We start from the raw sequence: 24,157 nt of genomic DNA, 5'->3' as shown, positions 1-24,157 counted from the left end.
TGCCCAGCACACACCAGTAGCCTGCTGCAGCTCATGGCTGCTGAGCTGGACAGAGAAGATAGCCCTTGCTGCAGAAAGTTCTGGAAAGTACATGGCGGTTAAACTATGGTGTGCATTGAGACTCAGAAACGAAGACGCACAACCCGTTGCTGACGGGCAGGGAGAGCAGGTGAGGGAGACCCTGGCCCGTGTGCGGCCACTCCTCCTGGAGCCTCTGGGCCCCTCCCAAATTTCTGCAAACACTGCCTCCCATTGTTCATCGATTTGCTCGAGCGGGCCCACTAATGTCTCCATTTTGAGACTTGTTGTTACTGTGTTTGGCAAGCAAAACCTGTTGGCTTCAGTCTCCAAAGCTTGGTGGATTAGTCTGGATTTTCTATAAAGTGTATAACTTTTGGGACTAAGTCCATTTCCTGCCTCTGTTTGTCCCTGTGAAAATCGTTTGACAACCAGTGGTTGCTTTTCCCTTCCCCTTCTGCACAAAGTTCAACAACAAAATACTTTTTGTGGTTCTTTGAATTGTACTGAAAACTAGTTTTTTAATGCATCCCTTCTATGACAGAGTGATGGATTTTGTAATAGAATAATTGAAGTGGGGGGAAAAAATCTTATGCCCCAATGTCAAGATCCAACTGTACTTAAAACTTCCGGGGAGCTGTCAGGAATAATTTCAGACGGCATTTCAAAAATAAAATAGGCTGATAGTAGAATGGGTAGTGCTGCCTTGTACTCGGCCAACCCGGGTTGATCCCCAGCATCCCGTCTGGTCCTCCAGCCCTGCCAGCAGTGATCCCTGAGCACAGAACCCTGAGCGAGACCCGAACACCACCAGGTGTGGGGCCCCCATCCACAAAATAGGCAGGTAGATATGTTGAGCCCAAGAAGCTAACTGTGTTTGAGCCTCTCCATCCTGCGAGTGTGTGTGTGTGTGTGTGTGTTGTGTGAGTGTGTGCGCGCGCGCGTATACACCGTGTGCAGGTAAGACTACTCTGCCATTTTCATTTCTGGTATTTAGGCCGAGTGTAAGAAGGGCCTGGAGGAGAGGGGCCAGCTGGAGGAGCATGTCAAGAAGCTGGTTCTGGAGAACCTATCCCTGGCCAAGGACAAGGACAACATCATCCAGAAGCTGCAGTATTCCTATCATGAGCTGGCGTGGGATCAGAAGTCGCTGGTGCAAGAGATCGAGGAGCTCACGGCCGAGAAAGAGTCGGCCCTCGAGAAGCAGTTGGAGCTCGACAGCCTGTGCGTGGCCCTGAAGCTGGAGCGTGACGGCCTGGCTCAGAGGAACAAGGAGCTGCAGCTCGAGAAGGACCTGCTGCGCCAGGAGCAGGAGAAGCTGGGCGCCAGCCTGGAGGCGGCGCTGCAGGCCAAGGAGCTGCTGGGCACCGAGGCCAGCTGCCTGCGCACGCAGCTGGACGAGGCCACCAAGACCGTGCACAAGGCCGAGCTGGAGGCGCTGCAGCAGGAGCTCCAGGGGCTGGCGGCCAGCCAGGGCGCCCTCGAGGCGGCGCTGCAGGAGGCCAGGGATGCAGCCCGCAGCCTGGAGAAGACACACGCCAGCGTGCTGCAGGCCAAGGAGGCGCTCGATGCGGAGCGGCAGGAGGAGTGCCGGCGGCTGGCGGAGGACAGGCTCGCGGCACAGCAGGCCCTGGCGCAGGAGCGGGAGGCCCGCGCCCAGGAGACCCAGGCGGCCGCCCACGAGGCCAGCCAGCTGCGAGGCCGCCTGGGGCTGCTGGAGCAGGAGGCGGAGGAGCTGCGGGCGCGTGCCCAGGGGCTGCAGGCCGAGCACCTGGACCTGGTGGAGGAGAAGGCGCGGTCAGACAAGAAGGTGGCCGAGATCCTGCGGGAGAAGGAGCAGCTGGCCGGCAGTTACTTCCTCCTCCAGAAGGAGGTCAGTCGGCTGGCCCAGACCAGCAGCCACGTCTCGGCCAACCTCCTGGAGGCCCAGAAGGACAAGATCAGGCTCACCTTCAAGATCAGAGAGCTCGAGACGCTGCAGTCTTTTACGGTAAAGTGGAGCAGGCCGACCCCCGTTGGCCCCGGGCACCCCCTTTTAGCGGTTAAGAGGATTGCTCTTCGTCGGCACAAGGAGAGGTGCACCCCCACGGAACCCGTGTGTCACGGGCTGTTTGCTGCGGGCGCAGGGACAGCTCGTCACCACGTGCCTGGTGACCTCTAGGACAAGGCATAAGCTGTGAATAAAACCGAGAAAGGACAGTATGTTCATTTCCGGGGGGAGTTCTCACGGAAGATTGCACTGTGGCTCTTCAAGACGTAAGGGAAGGCATGAGAGAGGCACTAAGTTGTAAAGCAAAGCAGTGTCTTCCGGGGGGACTTTGAGCGGTTGCCCTGAGTCTGCTCACTTGGGACTCGGGGGGGGCCCTGTGCCACCAGCAGTGTGCCCGGTGCAGGGCAGCCTGGACTCGAGGGTGCCTGGTGCCGGGCAGGTGTTCTCTCTTCCCAGCTGACTCAGGGTTTGCCGTTCTCCCACTCCCACACCGGTGCTCACTGCTCACATCTCCTCTCCTTCCCCCCCACCCACGCTTTCCATCCAGGCCTGCTTAGCTGTCCGCTCATGTCATTTTTATTCTGTGTGAGGAATGGAGGCTCTTGGGAGCCCTGGGCTGTTTCTGGGTGTCAGTCTTGCTGCTGAGCGGCTCAGACGCGAGTCCCCGTAGGATGAACCGGCAGCCAGCGGGGCCAGAGCCACTGTGGCAGGTGTGGGTGGTTTGTGGGGCGTTTCACGCTGTGTTGTGCCACTGTTGCCAACCCCTCCCTGCCCCCCCCCCCCGGCGTGGCTCAACGAGGTTTCTCTCTCCAGGCTGTGCAGACAGCGGAAGATGCCAGGCATTTTATGCAGCAACTGTCCCAGGAGAAGACAGAGACCCTGGCCTCCCTGGAGGACACCAGGAACACCAATGCAAACTTGCAGAATGAGGTGGGTGATGGTGGTGACCAGGGCGTCTAGGCCCGGCCTCAGCCTTGAGAGAAACCATATCCTGGGCCAGAGCGATAGCACAGCGGGGAGGGCGTTTGACTTACACACGGCAGACCCAGGTTCAATCCCCGGCATCCCATATGGTCCCCTGAGCACCGCCAGGAGTAATTGGTCCCTGGTTCTCGCATGGGACAGGAGGGGAAGTGTACCCCTGCGTGACCCCTGTATGACCCCTGGGGAGGTGCTGCGCGGAGTGACCACACAGGATCTGGGAGACATGGGGCGGCCTGGCGAGATCGCTGAACAGCTGACCACTCCCAGACTGCTCGGCGGAGCAAGGAGCCCGGCAGGGACTGGACGCCCCAGTTAGCTCGCCCAGAGCCTGGGCCGGGACAGGAAGAGAAGCCACATGTGTTGACATATGCAGCGTCTCAAGGCTCTTTGATGACCGTGAGAAGGCGAGCCAGTGCCCTCTGACCACACAGCCCCACTTTCCCGGGCTCGAGTGACTGCTGACGGCCTGGGCTGCTCCTCCCTCGCCAGGAGTGATCCCTGAGAACAGAGCCAGGGCTTAGTCCCCACCCACCAAACAAACCAAACCCACAAAGGTTATAGATAAGCGTGTATACATACACAGACATGTACATATGTATATATGTATGTATGCTTCAAAAGAGTCGGGGAATATCTACCATTTAAGATATCCGAGAATGGGGCCGGAGCTATAGCACAGCAGGTAGGGTGTTTGCCTTGCACATGGCCAACCCAGGTTCCATCCCCGGCATCCCATATGGTCCCCGAAGCACCGCCAGGAGTAATTCCTGAGTGCAGAGCCAGGAACTCCTGAGGAATGCCGGGTTGTGACCCAAAAAGCCACCCCCCCAAATTAATTGATTAATCAAAATAAATGAAGCCAAAAAGAAGGAAGCTGAGGAAGAAGGGGCGGTGCTCACCTGGCGCGCGTGAGAACCAGGGGCTGGGCACACAAGGCCGGAACCCCATCCCCGCATGCTCCCAGCACAAGAGGTGATGCTTACGGAGTGAAAGACCCCATGGACAAGGACACATCCTTTCAGTCAAGGGGTTATGTCCTTGCCAGAGCCCGAGAAGCCAGACCCCTCCACTGCCCTTACTCTTGCTGCTCTCCCAGAACCTGGGCTTCGGGCTCCCATAAAATTGGCAGATCTTCACTTTGCCAGAGTCGAACACCACTTTGGAGGGCCTCCTTCCCATCAGGAAGTCCGGTCGCAAACGGAAACGTCCACCAACATGTGGCTGTCCCGGCCACGTTGCGCATGCTCTGGGCACAGAGCTGGGAGAGTCTGGTCCTCTGGGCCGCCTTCCTGCTTCTTGCTCCTGTCGAGGGAGACAGCTGGGTGGGGTCCTCTGGGGTGTGCACACTTGGCTGCAGACCCCAGTGCCCGCACCTACCATCAGCAGGCTCAGGTCTGGCCTGCGGCAGGAGTCAGCCTTGGGGCCTCCTTGATGTCTCTCCTTCCGCAACCCCCTTCCGTCACACCCGGGCCTGCAGCACTTTATAGTTTGAATCCTCTCTGAGGAAGGAGACCATCTGGGTCTCCGTGCCCTGTGGAGTTCCCGCACACCCTCACTTCCTGCACTTCTGTACTTAACAGCCGGTGGCCCTGGACGGCACATGTGGGCTGAAGTGAACTTTACATGTGGGCTGTGGACGTGGACCCTGCATGGGCTTGTTGGGAACTGAACATTTCCATGTTTTGTTTTTTTTTGTTTTCTTTAGCTGGGGGAAGAGAGATCTGTGTTTCTTGGCTCCAGTGTGGGGGGGCCTGGGCAGTCTCAGAGACTCATCAGAACTTGCCCTGAGGGAGAAAAAGAATCAGTCAGCTTTATGGTTTTCTTTCTTCTTTCTTTGGGGGCCACACCTGGCGATACTCCGGGCTTCCTCCTGGCTCTGCACTCAGGAATTACTCCTGGCTGCTCTCCAGTGGCCCCTGTGGGATGCCAGGGATCAAACCTGGGTTGGCTGCGTGCGAGGCAAGCACCTTTCCCGCTGTGCTATCACTCAGACACAAACCTGCCAGTTTTTAACTGAAACATGAATGTTTGTGCCTATAGTCATGCTTACTTTTGTAAAGTGGGATTTCCCCTACCCCCGTGGATTTTAAAGAAGTGAGTCTGTCTTTGTAGGAGAGGGAAGGCCCTCTTGACTCCCTGCTCTGAGAGGAACCGAGGGGGCCCAGCATGTCCTCCTGGGGTCTTCCCTGGGGCACCCGGGAGCTTGCGCTCAGGAAGGGAAAGGGGAGCTCTGGCTGCCTCCAACCCTGGGGCGGGGACTGGAAGCGGGGCCCAGCCTCCTCTGTGGCGGGCTCCGAAGGCTCCTGCAGATGGCTCACCATCTCACGCTCTCCTTTAACACAGATTGATTTCCTGAATTCCGTGATTGTGGACCTCCAGAGAAGGAATCAGGACCTCAAGATGAAAGTGGAGATGATATCCGAGGTGGCTCTCGACGGGAACGAATCAACAATTACGACAACAACTTCGGCCCGGCCACCCCATTCTCTGCACTGTGCAGAAATCACCAGCACTTGAAGGATGACATAACAAGATACTTGTGAAACACCTAAAATAACCAATTTACTGTCTTTACAAGATTTACATTTTTCACTGTGGTTTTAGATGAATGTATGATGAGAAATTCAACATTACTAATTTTGGATTTTCTTATCACAAAAAAATTGAATGAAGGACCTCAACCATCAGAAGTTTATCATCCAGTTTGAATGTATTTTTCTTTATTTGAATGTTTTTTAGTTCTGTAAAAAGTGATAAACAATGTATCATCCAGGCTACATGTTTAATAAGAACTTCTATAATTGTATGTATGATTTTGATGTATTTTTCTCTGGAGATTATCAACTGTCTGACAAGTGAAAGATCTGGATCAATTGAAATTTTTTGTAATAACCATTATTGAAATTGTTTCACAAACTATGTAAAGCAGTATTAAAATTTGAGCAAACAGGTGTTCTATATCTACTTTAATAAAATTATTTCTTTTTTGCCAGTGATAACTGATTATTCTCAGGTTTATTTATAAAAGATTTTTGGCTAGCAATGAAGAACCATAGAGTTAAATGAGTCAAACAGTTTCTACAATGGAATTCTGATACACCAATTTCTTTTTGTTTCTTTATGTTTGTGCCACACCTGGTGATGTCTTAGGGCTTATTCATGGCTCTGCACTCAGGAATCACTCCTGACAGTGCTTGGGCAGACTATATGGAATGTCAAGGATTGAAGCCAGATTGACCACCTGCAAAGCAAATGCCCTACCTGCTGCACTATTGCTCTGGGCTTGTATACCATTTTCTTAAAAGCGTTTATCTTGGGCTAAAGAGATAGTCCAGTGAGTAGGGTACTTACCTTGCATGTGGCTGATCTGGGTTCAATGGCAGGAATCCCATCCAGTCCTCTGTGCCCTGGCAGGAGCAATCTGTAAGTGCAGAGGCAGGAGTAAACCCTAAGAAGCACTGGTCGGGGGTATGGTGCCACCAGCAGGTCAGCCTGTACCTGTGAGGCGAGTGCATCAGCAGCCCGATGGCGCCTTCAGACTTCCAGGTACCCCCAAATTGCTGCTGGGTGTTTGGCCAGACCCCAGAAACTTGGGGCAGAGTTAACCAAGAAAGTAAACAGGCAAAAGTTAGGTATGTGGGAGACACACCCAGAAACCACCTCCAGCTCAGCTATATAATTGGAGGCATGGCCTCTCTGGTTCCTGATTGAACTGCTTAACGGCCATGATCCAAGAGACTCAGAAACAAATCTCGAAACCCAACGGTTTTTGGCAGAGATGTGTCCAGTCCCTGCAGTAAGTTAGAGGCGCTGGGCCAACCAGGTGGGAATAGATTTTGTGCCTTGGCCTGTTCTCCCTGGCAGCCCGCTGGCCGTCATCCTCCAGAGGCCACTGGACAGTCAGGTTTGGGCCCACAGTGACGAGACACGTAGGGCCTCACGGGATGGGGGTGGAGCTGGCCCTTTCCTCCCCAACGAGACCCTAAGTTGTTACCCACAAACGGTCTCTCTGGCCTCTGATCAAGCTTTTTAACGGCAATGATCCCAGAGACTCAAAAACAAATCTCGAAACCCAGAAGCTTTTGGCAGAAATGCATCCAGACCACACGATAGGTTACTGTTGCCAGGCCACCAGAGGGGAGAAAGGGTGCTGTCCCTCCGCCTGCTCCCCCTTGTCGGCTCAGTGGCCGCCATCCGCCAGAGGTCATTGGACAGTCAGGTTTGGGTCCACAGTGATGAGATTCGTGGGGCCTCATGGGATGGGGGTGGAGCCGGCCTTTTCCTCCCAGTCTCAACGAGACCCCCAAGTCACCGCCCATGAACGGCCTCTCTGGGTCCTGATTAAGCTGCTTAACAGCCATGATCCCAGAGACTCAGAAACAAATCTCGGAATCCAGTGGCTTTTGGCAGAAATGCATCTGGACCCTGCAGTAGGTTACTGTCGCTGGGCCATTCCAGGGAGGAAAGGGTGCTGTCCCTCCACCTGCTCCCCCTTGGCGGCTCTGTGGCCGCCATCCTCCAGAGGCCATTGAAAAGTAGGTTTGGGCCCTCGTTGATGAGACAGAGCCTGGCAAGCTATCCATTGTGTATTTGATATGCCAAAACCAGTAACTACAATGGGTCTCATTCACCTGACCCTGAAGGCTTCACCGACATGGCAGCACTGAGAAGAATGAGAAAGGAGAGGCCAATAAAATCTCAAGGCCGATCTAGGCTGCCACAACGAAGGAAGACAAAAATGATCGTCTGGGTTTTATAGTCTCTGGGTTTTGGCCGTTGATGGGACCAACCTGGCGCTGGCGGCAGCTGGTGGGTGTGACGCCTACCTACTGGAAGATGGGGAAGGGGTCTGGGTGGAGATGGCCCAGTCCCGTTCCGAGTAGGCTTGGAGACCTCAGCCCCAGGACCCGCATGCCTGGGTTCCTCTGCCAGTTCTTTCATGCATGAGGCCCGTCCGGACGTGTGGACAGTGGGCCCAGCATGGCCGTGGCTGGCTCCAGAGGTCCTCAGCTGCTATGGCTCTGCTCGGGGCGGGGCGGGGCGGGGGGAGAGAAACTCAACCCTCCCCCCTCCAAGGGGCCCCGGTGAGGAGAGCCAGGCGCAGGGGCAGCAGACTCTGCTCAGACAAGAGCTGGATCATCAAGATCAGGCCAGGGCCACCCCTCCAGCGAGAAGCGCGCCCTCCCGTGGCCGCTTTGGAGAACTGCAGCTCAGACAAGAGCTGGATAATCAAGATCTGGCCAGATCACCCCCGCCGGCGAGAAGCGCGCCCTCCCGCGGTATCTTGGGAGAACTGCAGCTTAGTCAAACTCCGGGGAGTCAAGATCTGGCCAGCCACCCCTGCCTTTGCCCCCAGGTGACCCTGTCTGCCTTGTTTCATTCAGCCCCCCCCCCGTGATCTCTTTCTCACCCCCTCACATTTCTCTAAATTTCTTTCAATAAAAACATTTTACTGAAGAATTTTATTGAAAATATTTTTTCGATAAAAAACATCAGAATCCTTGCATTAGATTGCCGCCGTTGCCAGTATCATGGCCATGTTTACCATACGGCCACCAAATTGCACCAAATTTGCCATAATGTCGCCAAGCCCACCAATTTCGTGCCACAGCAAACCAAAACGGAAACACCCCCCCAAAATAGCAGTGGCAAACGTTACCAAATTCACCATACCAACACCAGATTCACCATGTTTGTGCCACAGTGTACCAAATTCACCAGATCTCTGTCACAGCCAACCAAAATCGGAAATATAAAACAGCAGTGCCAAACCTCACTAAATTTTACCACAGTGTGCCAAATTCACCAGATTTGTGCCACATTCAACCAAAACACAAATAGCAAAATAGCGGTGGCAAACATCACCGAATTTTCCATAACATCACCAAACTTGCCAGATTTGTGCCACAGCCAATCAAAACAGAAATAGCAAATAATAGCGATGCCAAACTTCACTGAATGTACCAGATCACCAAATTACCCAGAATTGTGCCACAGCCAACCAAAACAAATACAAAAACCAGCAGAGACAAACATCACCAAATTTGCAATAGTCACCAAAGTCACCGGATTTGTGCCACAGCCAACCAAAACCAAACTACCCCAAAAGCACTAGTGCCAAAGTCACCAAATTTGCCATAGCATTGCCAAATTCACCAAATTTGTGCCACAGTCAACCAAAACGGAAATACCCCCATAATAGCCACACCAAAAGTCACTAAACTTTCCATATCTTCGCCAAATTCACCATATCATCACCAAGAGTCATCAAACTTGTGCATGACTCCACTTCATGTCCGACATCATGATTACCACCACCACGAAAATGACCATGACCAGCCTCAGACCATGATCACCAGATCACCAGCATGATCTGATCGGCAGAGCGTCCCGCCAGCTCTGTCCGCATCACCATGTCACCATCATCACCGCAACTACATCCCCAACAATGCTGCCATTTTCACCACGAAAGCATCATCACAACAGCACCATGCGACAGCTATTCCTGCCACCATCACCACTGCCACAATCTTTGGCATTGCCATTGCTGCCTCAATAACCGTCACCATTGTCGATCCACCAGCTCAGCCTATCCCAGTGCCCCCCATGAGTGTGACTGATGTGCTGGGGGGGTGCCTCCCTCCATGACGAGTGCCACTGTGCTGAGACGGGTGCCTGTGTGTCTGGGACGTCCCTGCCCCCTGCCAGGCGTGGGCACTCTGACCTGAGGGGTGCGGGCGAAGGTCCGTTTTCTTGCTCTCGGGGGCCCCTAAATGGGGCAGCTGCAGGGAGCCAGTTTCTCTGTTGATCACTGATGACAGTCCGGTGCTTGCTGGGCTCCAGAACTCTGGGGAGAGAGAGACACACACACACAGATCACTCACAGGCGTTTTGCTGACAGCTGCATCCCCTGAGCAGAAATGATAATAATATACATATATACATATATACATATATACATATATATGAGATTGATATCCAAGGCTAAGAAAATGGGGCCAGGAGGACTGGTCAATGGTTGGAAGCTCCCACAAGCATCGGGGACAGAGGGTAGTTAGGATAGAGTAGGGACCAGTCTGGCAATAATGCTTGGAAATGGTTGGAAATCACTTTGGACGGGAACTGGGTGTTGAAAGTAGGTAAAGAGATACACATAATAACCTTTCCATATCTGTATTGTAAACCAAAAGGCGTGTGTCAGAGAGAGGGGGAGAGAGAAAAGAGGGAGAGAGGGAGTAAAGAGAGAGCACTGCAGAAAGGAGGAGGGAGAGAGAGGTGCCTTGCCTGTCTGGGGGAGTAGGGAGCTCTAGTCCAGCAGTCGTCTTTAAATCTCATTACGTGACCAGCCCATCTGATTTTTGACACCTTGGCAAATGAGACAGCGTCCCTGATTCTTGATCGTCGACGGATGTCAGAACTCCGGATTCTTTCTCTCATTTGAGTGAAACGTGATATTCCAAGCATAGCTCTTTCTATTCTTCTTTGGGAGACCTGAATAGCGTTCTCATCTTGTTTGCGTAGGGCCCAGGTCTCTGAGGCATATGTTAATGCAGGAAGAACAGTGGAATCAAAGAGATGTGCCCGGAGCCGGAGGTTCTTCGTCCTCTTACCTATTTCTTCGACGTTCTTGAAGGCGTTCCAAGCCGCTCTCTTCCTCCTGCGCAGCTCGGGTGCCAGGTCATTTGTCATGTTGACCTCTCGACCTAGGTACACATAGCTGTTGCATTCGGAGATGGTCGTTCCATTGAGAGTGAATGGGGCATCAGGAACGAGGCTGTTTCTCATCAACATTGTCTTCGTAAGATTCAGCTGTAGTCCTACCTTTCCACACTCACGGTCAAAGTCGGCCAGCATTTGTGCCGCTTGGCTGATGTTTGGTGTTATTAAAACAATGTCATCAGCAAAGCGGAGGTGGTGTAGTTGCCGACCATCTATCTTCACTCCCATTCCTTCCCATTCCAGTCGTCTCATGATGTTCTCGAGGGTGGCACTGAAGAGTTTTGGTGAAATGGTATCACCCTGCCGAACCCCTCTCTTGACATCAACGATCACTTCTTTGTAGAATGGTGAGATCCTGGTAGTGAATCTGCAATACAGCTCACGGAGGATCCTGATGTATTGGGCTTGAATGCCCTGATTGGCTAGGGCTGCAATGACCGCTTCCGTCTCAACAGAATCAAAGGCCTTCTTTAAATCAATGAACGTTAAACAGAACGGCATCTTCAACTCTCGAGAAACCTCAATGAGTTTGGTTATTGTGTGGATATGGTCGATGGTGCTGAATCCTTTGCGGAACCCTGCTTGCTCGCATGGTTGTCCTTCATCTAGTGTTCTGCCAATCCTATTTAGGATGACTCTAGTGAACAACTTGTAGATGACAGACAATAGGCAGATCTGTCGATAGTTGCCAATGTCATGATATCTCCTTTCTGATATCATACGGTCCTGCTGGTTTTCCATTGGGACGGAACCTTGCATTCAGACAGGTAGCGAGTGAAGAGCCGAGCCAGTGTATTGATGAGTACTGACGGCAGGTTCTTCAGGTGTTCAGGTCTCACCTTGTCTGGGCCGGGTGCTGTTTGTTTCTTTACCGATGAAATGGCGTGTCGGATTTCGGAAGGGAGAATGTTGGGAACGACATATCCATCCTGTGGAATTTGGTATGTCGGCAAGTGGACATGGATATCGAAGAGATTTGAGTAGAAGTCATGGATAATCTTCTCCATTGCCGTTCTGGAGGATGTGATGGATCCACCAGTAACTACAACAGGTCTCATTCACCTGACCATGAAATCTACTGTGCTTGTAATTCCCTGTGACACAGCGCACCCGCCACCCCACCCCCACCGTCAGTTCTGGTTGCGGGGAGACCCCCTCCTCTCTACTCTTGAGTGGCGATTGTCGGGGTCTGCTGCGCGTCCATGGTTGCCGCCTGTCTCAGCTCCTTCCATCCGCTCATCCTCCCAGCCCCCCAGAGCTGGTCCCAAATGGTCAGTTCATCCCTGGTGCTGTTTGCAGGAGACAGCTCCCAAGTTGGGGGCACACAGACACCAGAGTCCCATCCTCCCCTATGCTCCACACAACGCACAGCCCCCCAGAATCTAGACTGGCGCCCCTGGCTTGAGGAGGAACCATCCGTCAGAACGGGAAGCAGTTTTTTGTTTCATTTTGGTTTTGTTTTTTAAGGCACTCATCTTGGGCATGTAACTTAGTGCTGGAGCGGTAGCACAGCGGAGTAGGGCGTTTGCCTTGCACGCGACCGACCCAGGTTCAATTCCCAGCATCCCATATGGTCTCCTGAGAAACACCAGGAGTAATTCCTGAGTGCAGAGCCAGGAGTAACCCCTGTGCATCGCTGGGCGGGACCCCCGGCAAAAATAAATACATAAATAAATTTTAAAAAATAAATGACCCATTTAACCACTTGTCCATTTCCCTCTGCTGTCTCATCGCCTCTGTTCCCCGTCCCCCACCCACACCCCGATGTCCCAGGAATGTTTATGCAGTCATCCATGGAAAGTCACTCCTTCAGGGGCCAGGGAAATTCTAGAACTGGTACTATCTTGTCTTGTACACAGTTGAGCTGGGTTCAATACCTGGCACCCCATGTGGTACCATGAGCCCAGAGCCAGGGTAAACCCTGAGCATGGCCAGGTGTATACACATCCACCCTGAAGAAAAAAACGTTCAGTGAATCAAAGAAACAAATGATGACTTTATTTTTTTGTGGGAGTAAAAAATTTTAAAACTATTAAAAATTTTTAAAACAAATATTGAACTGATTTGAACCAGTGAGTATGACACGAACATCCACAGCTGTCCTGGACCCCAGACTTTAATGAGATACCCCACTTCACACGCACCTCTGTCTCCCTCCAAATATGCATCCCAGGAGCCACACTTCTGTCCCCTCTCGTGTCCTTTCCAGGCTGCGGCATTGCCCAGTCTTGACTGGCCGTCCGTCCCCGCCCTGTGCTCCCACACACACGTCCTCTTGTGGTGTAAATGCTCTCTCTCACACACACACAGCCACAGCCACACACGCACCCGTTGGGTTGTATCTGTTGTGTCTTCGCTCCTTCCCTGTCTTGCCTCCCTCTCTCCCCAGGCCAGGTCCTCCTCCTCCTGCTCTGCAAGCCAGCCCGGAGGAGAGTCTGGCAGAGGGTGTGAGGCCACAGGCTCTGTGTGCCCCGAGCTCTCATCCTCTACCAGAAGCCCATGTTCATCTTTCTGTTCTGGCCTTTCGCGAATTGCCTTTTTGTTTAAGAGCAACTCACTTTGGTCCTCTCCAGAGACTGGATGAAAATCATTCTCTGTTGGATTAGTCGGAACAATCTTTGCCCCTGTTCTGGCTCAGAAAGGTTTCAAAAACACATTCTCCAAACTTGCTGAAAGTTGCTGAAATGAGTGAGAACCAATGGATACTCCCAGCATAAAGCTGCTCTGCATGACATTCATATAATTGCTTTGCATGTGTGTGTGTTTTAATTGTTGTCATTGCTTGGTAATAATTTATTCAAAAAATAGCACTTCAACCTGGGATTAGGTGTTTAAAAGAATTCTTTTTGGGGGTTGGGGCTGCAACCAGTCCTTCTTTTCTTTTTTCTTTGTGTTCTCCATCTCCCAAAGTTATTAACTTGTTTCTTTAAATTCACATGGACACAATGATATGCAGGTTCTGGCATGTACACATAGGCAAACTTTTTCTCCCTCACAGTAAGTAAAATTTCACTAAAATTTTGCACGCGTAAAAGCCTGGGCCCCTACCCCCGCAATAGTCCTGGGAGCCGTTGAGCCTACGTTCTAGGGCAGTAGTGCACTGGCCTCTCTCTGGGTTGATTTCTGGCATTTTGAACACTTTGGTATTTTAGAGAATCCGAGTTCATAAGAGACTCCGATGAAGAGAAAGCTTCCCTGCAGAAATCCATCAGTATTACCAGTTCTTTTTCTCACGGAGAAGGACACAAAGCTGGAGAAGCTGAGAAAAGAGGTCGAGTCCCGGCCCCGCCCACGTGGACCGAGCCACGCCCATCTCAGTCCGGGCCACGCCTACATTGGCCGAGCCACGCCCATCTCCCTCTGAACCACGCCCACATTGGCCAGAACCATGCCCACTCCGGCTTGAGCCACTCCTATGTCAGCCCAGGCAACGCCCACATACGGGGTGGGGGGGTGGGGGGGTCACAGCCATGGCCAGGTAGGCCTCAGCCACACCCCTGTGTTGCAGGTCTCCTTGCTCAGGGGAGAAAATGCCTCCGCCAAGTCCTTGCATTCAGTTGTTCAGTCCCTGGAATCTGACAAGGTGAAGCTGGAGCTCAAGGTCAAAATCTTGGAGCTTCAACTCAAAGACAACAAAAGGCAGCTCCAGAGCTGGGCAGGTAAAATGCTTCCGCTGAGGGGTGCCTGCTCTCCGCCCTCCCCCACACCTCCGGGGGGCACCAGCCCCCCCTGCCCTGCCCCCCCCCAGCTGGCTGCACGGGAGGGTGAACTGGGGCACCTGCCCGGAGCATGGGTTCTTGGTAGGGTCCCTGGGTCCGCAACACTGGCGCCAAAATAAGAGACCAAAACAAGGCGAAAAGGCACTTTGGGGATGGGGGTTAGTTTGGTTTTGGCGTCACACCTTGCGGTGCTCAGAATTTACTGCTGGCTCTGCTCAGGGATCACCCTGCTCAGGGGACATTCAGGGGACCAGAGATCTAAGCCCCTACCTGCTGAACTGTTTCTGCCCTAAAAAGGCACATTTTCAAAGACCTACACTCACTCTTTTTTTTTTTTCAACTAAAAGGTAATTCTGATTCTCAAGCAGATGAGGACGAAAGGGCCCAGGAGAATCAGGTAATATTTCTTTGCTGTGTTGCTTCCATGTTATGTTTTATTTTGGTTGTTAGTTTGGGGACCACACCCCGTGGTGCTCAGGACTTACCCCAGGCTCTACACTCAGGAATCACTCCTGGTAAGGCTTGGGGAACCATGTGGGGTGCCGGGGATCCAACCCAGGTCAGTGGGGTACAAAGCAAATACCTATACTATTTTTCTGGCCCTTGTTGGGTTTTGTTGTTTCATAAGGTTGTTCACATTATTTTGATTACATTCAATATTTCAACACCAATCCCACCACTATTACACCTTCTCACCACGCTTATTTCAAATTTCCCCACCACCATTCAAGCCTGCCTGCCAGAGGCAGATGCTAGATCATTTATTTTCTATTGCCTATTATGAATATCATGAGAGGTCTTCTGGAATTCTAAAATTGTAAATGGTTAGGGTCCAGAGACATCTCTGTAGGGAGCTAATGTATTTTGAGATTCCTTTGGGCAGCTCAGGATCAAGGCTGTTGATGGCCAGAGATGGTGCCTGGAGGCAGATCAGGGGCGTGACAGCCAGGACCCCAAGTGGGCTGGGAGAGGGTGGCCCTTGTTTTTTCGTGACGCTTCACTTTTTTTTTTTCAGTCTTCCTAAAGGTTGTTTTATTGTAAAACCATAAATACAACACTGACAGGAAATCATCTCAGTAACCGATCCTCGAACCGTTCAAAGGATGTCTTGTTGCCTTGGCATCCATCAACTGGGAACGCAGGTTGTGAGAATTCACGCTGGGGAGGGGCTGGGGGTGCTGAATTCAGGGCCGGGGCTTTTGGCAACCGAAGGAACCAGGTGGGACATTTCCTCTTTTCTCCCTTGGGAAATGTCCCACTTTTTTTTAATTAAAAACAAATTTTTGGGGGGGGGGGGGACAATAACAGACAGGTAAAAACAGCAACATGGAAACAGCTCCGTTTTTAAATTTTATTTCTTTGTAAAAATCTTTTTTTTTCCCTCTCCTATTCCTTTCCTCCATTGGACATCAGTAAAAAAGGTTTTTTAATGTCACAAAAAGAGATTTGGCTCTAAATGGAGAAACGGTACCCAAATAAAGTGAATCAGGAAAAAAAAAAACAAATCAAACCAAAAACCAAAACCAAAAAACCAGAAACAAAACCCAAAGGACAAACAGAAAAACCCTAAAAGAGAAACCCTCAAGTTGGGTCTTGGGGGCTCACAGATCACAACAAGAAGTGACAACTGAAGCCCCATGCACGTGGCTCCACAGAGACCTGCTGGGTCCACACGACGACACAGGAGACCGCAAGGGACATCTTGTTCATTAACACAGCAAGGGTGACACTGGGTAACTTTAAATACAGTACCTGGCGCGTGGGGCCCTAAGTAGCCCGACGCAAACCTCTCGTGGGGAACTTGAGCCAAGCGCTGGCTGTTTATAAAAATATTGTGTTGCTACAAAAGTATAAATTAATGCTACCGGTATTAAGAAATATTAAACACATAAAACTTATAAGGATTAAGAAAAATATTCATTAATACCTGTAGAAAAACTCTGGCCTAAAAAAGATATTTGAGTGTGTTTGTTTTTTTTTTGTAAATTTTTTTTTTTACAGGGCCTGGCCAGCCAGGAGAGAGCGGGGCCTGGAGGTCAGGGGAGAAACCGAGGCTCACAGACACCCCCGCCCCACCCAAGAGTGGGCAGCGTCTCCTGGACCGTGCAGCTCCCAAGCATCAGGAAATTCCTTTTGTACAACCGCCCTGAAGCAGAGATATTTTTAAAAGCATCAGTTAATTTTCGTCGTCATCGTCCTCTTCTGTTCCCACCCCCCACCCCCACCCCGCCCTGCCCCTGACACCTCACACCTCACATCGGTGATTCTTCCACATCAGGTAAAAAAAAAAAAACTCTTGAGAAGGCCTTGGTGCCCCCCCCCCCCCCCGCCCCACGCCCACCCCACCACTCCCTCAGTGACTGCGTGTGCACTCCCTGCCCGCCCTTTCTCAGTAGTACAACGTTCTAGGCAATACCACGGGCACAGCTGACTGTGTCGCTCTCCTGAGTGCAAGAAAACTCAAGTCATCTTTAAAAAAAAAAAAGTCAAAAAAAAAATAAAAACAAAAAAAAATTTACAAAAAAAGACGCTTCAATTTTGACTAAGACATTCAGCATTTAAAACATTAGCCAGTTCGGGCCTCCTCGGGACCCAGCGCCCCGGGATGGGCCTGAAGAATAGCCCAACGGGGCCGACGCGTCCTCTGCAGCGGAGGGCTGGTAAGGGCCGGGGCAAAGCCCCCCTCCCCGGGCCTCCGGCTGGGGGGTGGGGGGGAGAGGGGGGCGGGCGCTCCCGCTCCATCTGCTCGTTCCCACACGCCGTCCCGTGCCTGGGGCGAGCGGGCGCGGGCGAGCCCCCCAGCTTCGCCCCGGGGAGGGTTGGGGGGTGGCGGGCGGCACCCCTGGGTCACGCCTCGTGCGGAGTCGGAGGGTGTCCGGGGACTTCCCCGGCCGGCAGGGGCGCAGGAGGGCCCGGGAGGCTGCTTGCCCCCGTCCCCCTTCCCCCGCCCCGACTTTTCCTGATTTCAGGGCCAACACTCAGCCCTCGCCCTCCAGCTCCCAGGTGGAGCTCCGAGTTCCAAAACTTTGTGCCCCGGGAGGGAGCCACCCCCCACTGCTCTGCGAGAGGGAACTTTGACCCAGTGGCTGCCGGGGGTGGGGAGTGGGGGCTTTGGACCCTCCTGGAGAAATTGCAGAAAGCCCAGATCCCCCCAACACCGCCCTCCCCACCCTTGCCACCCCCTTCGCTCCCCACCCGCAGTCCCTGCTCCGGGAAGACCAGAAAGGATTTTTCTGGGTTCTTGTCGGGAAACCAACGGTCCCTCTTGGTGCCCGCTCGCGGGGCCTCGCGGGGGCTCAGCGTGGCCCTTTGTGCAAGTGGAGGCGGGGCAGCGCGAGGACGCGCAGGGCTGACCTGTGCCGCGCGCGGGGACAGAGCTCAGCCCGGAGGGAGCCGCGAGCTCGTTGGGCCGCTGCTGAGTGTAGCGACCACCGCCTGGTGCCCCGCCCGCTGCAACATTGTTTCCCTTTGGCCGGCTCGCTCCCCGCCCAGTGCCTGCAGGCGCGCCTCCGTGCAGAGCCCTGCCCGGGTCTCCGAGGGCGCAGAGGGTGCGCCCCCCTCTCTCGGGCTCTTTCAGACTGTTTTCCTTTCTTCCGCAGCTTGGTGTTTTTTGTTGTTTTGTTCTGTTGTTTTGCTTTTCTTTGGCCTTTGTCGCCTCTCCCCCTGCCCACCCCACTCTTCTCATCTCTCTCTCTTTGTATTGCGGACGGGGCACACCTGGAGCGCAGGTACTGCTCCTGGCTCTGCTCACTACGGACCCCTGGCGGTGATGGGGGGAACTACTGCGGTGCCGGCCCCATGCAAACCCCAGGGGGCCGACCCTCCCAGCCCTCACTTATTTTCTTGACGTTCCTTTCATAGGATCACCATGAGATGCACCATTGCAAGGCTGTTCAAGATCGGGTTTCAGTCGCGCCATGTTCCCGCCACCTATCCCTCCACCAGCGGACGTTTCCCACCCAGTTCCCTCCCGCCACCCCTCCACCCTGCCTTAGAGGCAGGCACCTTTCTTCTTTCTCTCTCCTTTGGGGCGTGATGGTTTGCAATTCAGGCACAGAGAGGTCATCCTGTTCTGTTCCTTTCGGGACTTTCAGCACTCAGATCTTGCCCAGTGATCGTTTCTTACTGTCACTGTCCTTATGATCCCTTCTCTCTCCCAACTGCCTTCTCCCCAGCGCTTGGGGCAGGCCTCCAACCACGGACCAATCAATCAATTATTGTATCTTATGGAGACATTGAGTCCTTGTAAGATGTTGTGATAGGTTCAGCCTCCTGTGTTTGTTTTGTTAACCGAGATGGGTCCCTTCTCCACTCTGGTGTGCTACTACTGGTTTATCAGTGTTTTAGAGTTTGAGATGTCAGAAAGTTAAGTCTTTTTATTGGGAAGTTCAGTATTTTATCGGGAAGGTACTACTTACTGGAGTTGATGTTTTGTCTGGGTGGCAGCTTTGGAGTGTGGATGTCCAAAAGCTGCTGGGGCTTCTGGAAGTACAAGGACATGGGGGAGGGGGGAGGTAGCCCATCCCAACTCTGAAAAAGCCTGGAGATTTCAGTCACGAATCCTGTATACCTGAATTTGCATCCATTTAATTTCTCCACGGGGTCCATCCCGAGAAGATGGAGTCTTCCCCATGGGGGCCGTGGCAGAAATTTCGGACCGTGGGAGTGCGTGGCAGTGGGGGGGCTGTTTGGGCAGGCACTGCTCAGCCCTCATTTCTTTTCTTTTAATGACCTACACGAGTACTTCTGAAGTTGTGGCTTTTATAGCGAACAAGCTTTGTCTCTGTTCAGGGTGAAGTATGAACTAATGCAGTCCCTCTGATATTTTATCCTGTTTTTCCATGTCCTCGGTTTAGGCTCTGATTTGGCAAAAATGTCATCACTCTTGGTAATAAGTCTCTCCTGTGTGAAACTTCTGGGTGTGAGCGAAGGCCCATGCCGGAGTCAGCATGTGCTTTGCGGTTCTCTGTCTCCTGAGTGGTTTCGGAGGGAAAAGGGACCTTTTCCAGTGTGTCCTATTACTGCTTTGTGATGGTGTAACTCCTCCCCTCCCTGTCGCCTCCCACCATGTCTCCGTGTGAGTCCAGCTGGCACCATCAGCGTCGGCCTCGCAGCCAGAACACGTAACTGCCTGATTGTGTGCTCCCAGGCGCAGCTTGGACTGGGAGGTCCAGAGGTTCATCCTGCCCGCGCGAAGCGTTTGTCTGTGGATGACAATGCAAACATGGGGGCCCGAGAGCTAGGAGAGCAGCTGGTAGGGCACTCGCCTTGCCTGAGGCTGATGGGGCTTTGATCCCTGGCCTGGCATAGGGTCCTGAGGGCCTCCAGGAGTGACCCCTGAGTGCAGTCAGGAACAAGTTCTGAGCACCGCCTGGTGAGGCCCAGAAAAAAAAAGAGGAAAGAAGGAAACTGTTCCACCGACATGGGGTTCAAGTTTAGTCTTTGGGGTTCTGGGGCCACTGGAGCCGTTCCCCACATGAGTCTACCACTTGAGCCCATCTCTCGACTGCAACTTTTGCTTTTCATAGTTAAAAGAGTTGAATTGTGAATCTACTTTGCCCTCACCACCCAAAGGGCTGGAGCGATAGCACAGCGGTAGGGCGTTTGCCTTGCACACAGCCAACATGGCCGACCCGAGTTCGATTCCTCCGCCCCACTCGGAGAGCCCGGCAAGCTACCGAGAGTATCTCGCCTGCACGGCAGAGCCTGGCAAGCTCCCCACGACGTATTCGATATGCCAAACACAGTAACAACAAAGTCTCCAATGGAGACGTTACTGGGCCCGCTCGAGCAAATCGATGAACAACGGGAGGGCCTTTACCTTTACCTTTTACCCAAAGTAAGAATTTTGACCGGAAGAATGACTTTGTGTTCCTGCGTCTGTTTTATACTAAAGGGCTTGAGTTCTGTTTCTCGGCACGGTTATTTGTACGAACTTCACCATCTTTTGATGTCTCTGGGGTGTAGGGCCGGGATGGAACCCAGCGCCCCCCCCCCCCCCACACAACACACATGCACACGGAGGCACCTGATATGTTGGGCCCCATCGCCAACCCACACTTTGCCATTTCTGAACCCTCCTGAGGTGTGTGAAAGTCTCAGAACAGAGTGAAGAGTAGGGTCAGAGCCAGTCAACGTCGGCATGAAGGCGAAGGCAGTGTGTCCGAGTGTCTGAGGATCCAGTTTCGGGTCAGAGGTTGCTGATCTCAGGCCTGTCCTTTCTCACCGTTAGAGCGGGTGTAAAGGGGTGATGGAAGAGCCCGTTTGGCAGATCGGCTGGGTGGCATCGAGACATTGGGCCTGGTCTTGACAGAGACTCTCCAGACTTGGTCCCCGGGCCTCTAAGCACGGCCACCCCCCAATCCCCCGCAAATCAAACGCAAATCAGACAGATCGTTTTTTTATTTGAACATTAAATATTGACCAGTATCTCAGCATCTTCTTTTCCTCTTTAAAATGCATTTGTGGGGGCTGGAGTGATAGCACAGCGGGTAGGGCCTTGCACACAGCCGACCCGGGTTCAATTCCCAGCATCCCATATCGTTCCCTGAGCACCACCAGGAATAATTCCTGAGTGCAGAGCCAGGAATAATCCCTGTTCATCGCCAGGTTTGACCCAAAAAGCAATAAATAAATAAATAAATAAAATGCATTTATGTTTACGTTTATGCATTTAGGAATAAAATGGGGGCTTTTTTTGTTTGTTTGTTTGCTCATAGGAGTTTTCATTGTAATGAATATTAAATAGATTCACCTCATTCTTTTTCTTTTTAAAGTTTTATTAGTGAAACACCATGAGGTACGATTGTGGACTTACAAGTTTTTGTGCTTGGATTTCAGTTATACAATGATCAAGTACCCATCCCTCCACCAGTGCCCATTCTCTGTCACTAATGATCCCAGTAACCCTCCCACCTCCCCAACCCCCCCACCTCATTCCCCCCATCCCATCTCTGTGGTAGGACATTCCCTTTTGTTCTCCCCCTCCTTTTGGATGTTGTGGTTTGCAAAAGAGGAATTGAGTTCACCACCGTGTTCGGTCTATAGTCTACTTTCAGCATGCATCTCACAACCCAAGTGGATCCTCCAAACACCCGATTCACTTCATTCTTGAATCCTCGCCCTTTTTTTCTGGGATACTGGACTTAAGGATGAGGTGTGTCCTTCCAGCGTCTGATTCTGAAACCTTGGGCATTTCGTGCACATTTCATGCATCTGTGTATTTCTGGAGGGAAGATTCTTGGTTTCACATTTTCAGAAGAAAAGCTATTTGGACATTCCCAATAAAATTATTTCTGCTCAAAAAAAATAATAAACCATTAGCCAGTGTGTTAAGTCTATATATATTATCTAATCTCACTCTGAACTGTCCTTCTCCAGTACCCCCCAGACAAGTAAACAGTTATTTCATCATTTTTTTATTTTTCCATATAAGCATATGTATGTGTTTATAAGTATATGTAAGCCAAGCCTAAATGTTTTCTTTTTGACTTAAATATTTTCATTTTACACGAAATGGCCTGAGCTTAGCTCTCTTAATAGCTGCTTACTATTCTATTCTATGGATTGCTCTAATTTCACCAAATTTGAAATTAATCTAGGATAAACCCCTAGAAACAGAATTGCTTCACCTAAAACTTCCATTATATTTGGCTACTTGACTTCATTTCTCCTGTGCTGAATGGAGGGGCCATCTCAGCTTCTGTCCCAGACACCCAGCGGCTCCTGGGACTTAGCTCTGCCCAGTGGGGGCGGCGAGCCCGGAGCTGCCCGGGGTGTCTCACTGTCCTGGGCACGAGGAGCCCAGCGAGTCTTGTTTTCTCTCTCCTTTAAGCTCCCGCTGGCCTTGTTTTCTCTCTCCTTTGCCTCCGCTTCCGCTTGTGCCTCCTGCTGCCGCCAACACTTTCCTCCTAAGCAGCAAATGCTTTGTTGTCTTCCTCACTTGTGAGTGTGTGTGCATGTGTGAACATGTGTGTGTGCTCACGCGAGCACTGGGGAGCGTGTCTGCGTGTGTGTCCGGGTGTGTCCACGTGTAAGCGTGTCTGGCTTTCCCCTCTAGATTTGAATCCCTGCTCTGGCCTTTTCCTCTTCCTGAACGGTAGCTCCCAACAGGACCCTGTCTCGCAGGGAAGTGGGAATCGTTTCTTGGCTCCAGTGTGGGAGGGCCTGGGCCCTCTCAGAGACTCCGCATCAGAACTTGCCCCGAGGGAGAAAAAGAATCAGTCTGTTTTTCTGGTTTTCTTTACACTTCCTTTGGGGGCCACAGCTGGCGATACTCCGGGCTTCCTCCTGGCTCTGCACTCAGGAATCACTCCTGGCTGCTCTCCGGTGTCCCCTATGGGATGGCAGGGGTCGAACCCGGTTCGGCTGTGTGCAAGGCAACGCCGTCGCTCCGGTCCCTTCTCTTTATTTTATTTCAACCACCCAAACAAAACCAATGTTCTGCGCCCCACCCCGCGGTGTCCAGGGGCTGCACGGGCAGGGGTCGCCCCGACGTCTTAGCACCACCAGTTCCATCTCTGACGCACGTTCTCGGCTTCCGGGGGCTCGTGGGCCAAGGCGGGGGCTGAGCGGGACCCTCGGCCCAGGGTGAAATGGTCCCGGGCTGGGCGGAACCAAGAGGTGGAAGCCAAGACCAGAAAGAGGCGCAGGGACGCTGATCGCTTCCGGCTTCCGGCGGGGGTGTGACGTCACGCCGTTCACGCAGCGTCAGGTGGCGGCGTGGCCGGGCCGCGCACCTGTCCTCAGGACAGTTAACCTGTACGTGCTGCGCAAGTTCCTGCACAAGTGCGGGGGCAGGAAACTGAGTGCCGGGTTCGTTAGCAGCCTCTGGGGCCGGGGGCGCCCCCCAGTACCGGCAGCCCCGAGAGAGGGGGCGTTGCGCTCCCCGCCCCTGTGGCTCAGCTCTGGGAAGGAAAACGGGGGCGACTCCAGTCCGTCTTGGCAGGACAAGCGCAGCCCCGCGCCCAGGCACTCCCCGCTGTCCCCGTGTGCGGGGTGTCGCCGCAGGCTACCCTGGTACCACTTCTCCCAGCTGCCTGTTCCTCCACGGTTAGCGCAATCAGTTACGCCAGATAAGGAAAAAGACCCCGGTGTCGCACAGGCGAAATGCTCACAGGCCGCATGGCATTTGTCCTGGCCCCCAGTGACACCATCCTTGCCTAGGTAGAGGCGAAGGTCTGCTGGAGGCCCGACTCTCTCAGGGGCACAGGACACTGTCCCAGCTTTCCAACACTCTCAGATCTAAGATACCTATGGTGTTGGGGTTGGGAGTTCCCTAGAGCTGGGAGGCACGGAGAGACCAGACAGACATCGTTCCTGCAGGAATTCAAGCGGGGTTTTATTCAGACCAGCATGCTGGGGCTCCACACCGTACCCAAGATCGGGCAGAGGCTGGGAGCCTCGAACTCAGAAACAGGTCATCTTTTATACAGTTTGAGAACAAAGACCACATATTTTGCACATATTTTGCCAATACGTGTTTTGCTGGGTTCCTTTCAGTTTTCCTTGGAACATCTTGACACGGTCACATAGTTTCAGTTTCCAGAATGGTCAAAACACTCTATCTTTAAATAGTTATGTCTAGCCCATACCTTACACATCTACTGGGTTCAATCCAATTTTGTAACCGCAAGGCTGTTGAACTGTTTACAGAAAGCAATTTTGCAAGTTACTCCCTCCTTGCCTTCCTAGCTCCTTTCAATGGGATACCTACGCGAGTGGTTTT

At 52.5% G+C, this 24,157-nt stretch overlaps 1 protein-coding gene across 1 annotated transcript in view; it reads left to right on the top strand.

The window, feature by feature from the left end:
- The window catches only part of LOC130023419 (CAP-Gly domain-containing linker protein 1-like), a 41,315-nt gene extending 17,829 nt beyond the window's left edge, over positions 1-23,486 (top strand). Inside the window, 9 exon segments of the mRNA XM_056113922.1 lie at positions 2,822-2,938; positions 5,336-5,501; positions 7,515-7,527; positions 13,864-13,936; positions 13,938-13,982; positions 14,220-14,370; positions 14,778-14,845; positions 23,138-23,217; positions 23,465-23,486. Coding sequence (XP_055969897.1) covers positions 2,822-2,938; positions 5,336-5,501; positions 7,515-7,527; positions 13,864-13,936; positions 13,938-13,982; positions 14,220-14,370; positions 14,778-14,845; positions 23,138-23,217; positions 23,465-23,486 — 735 coding nt within the window.
- Positions 23,487-24,157: the final 671 nt, after the last annotated feature.

The sequence above is a fragment of the Sorex fumeus genome, unplaced genomic scaffold (genome assembly GCF_029834395.1).
Source record: "Sorex fumeus unplaced genomic scaffold, SorFum_2.1 ptg000024l, whole genome shotgun sequence".
In the NCBI taxonomy this organism is placed as follows: Eukaryota; Metazoa; Chordata; class Mammalia; order Eulipotyphla; family Soricidae; genus Sorex; species Sorex fumeus.
This window is presented reverse-complemented; position numbering and strand designations above follow the sequence as displayed.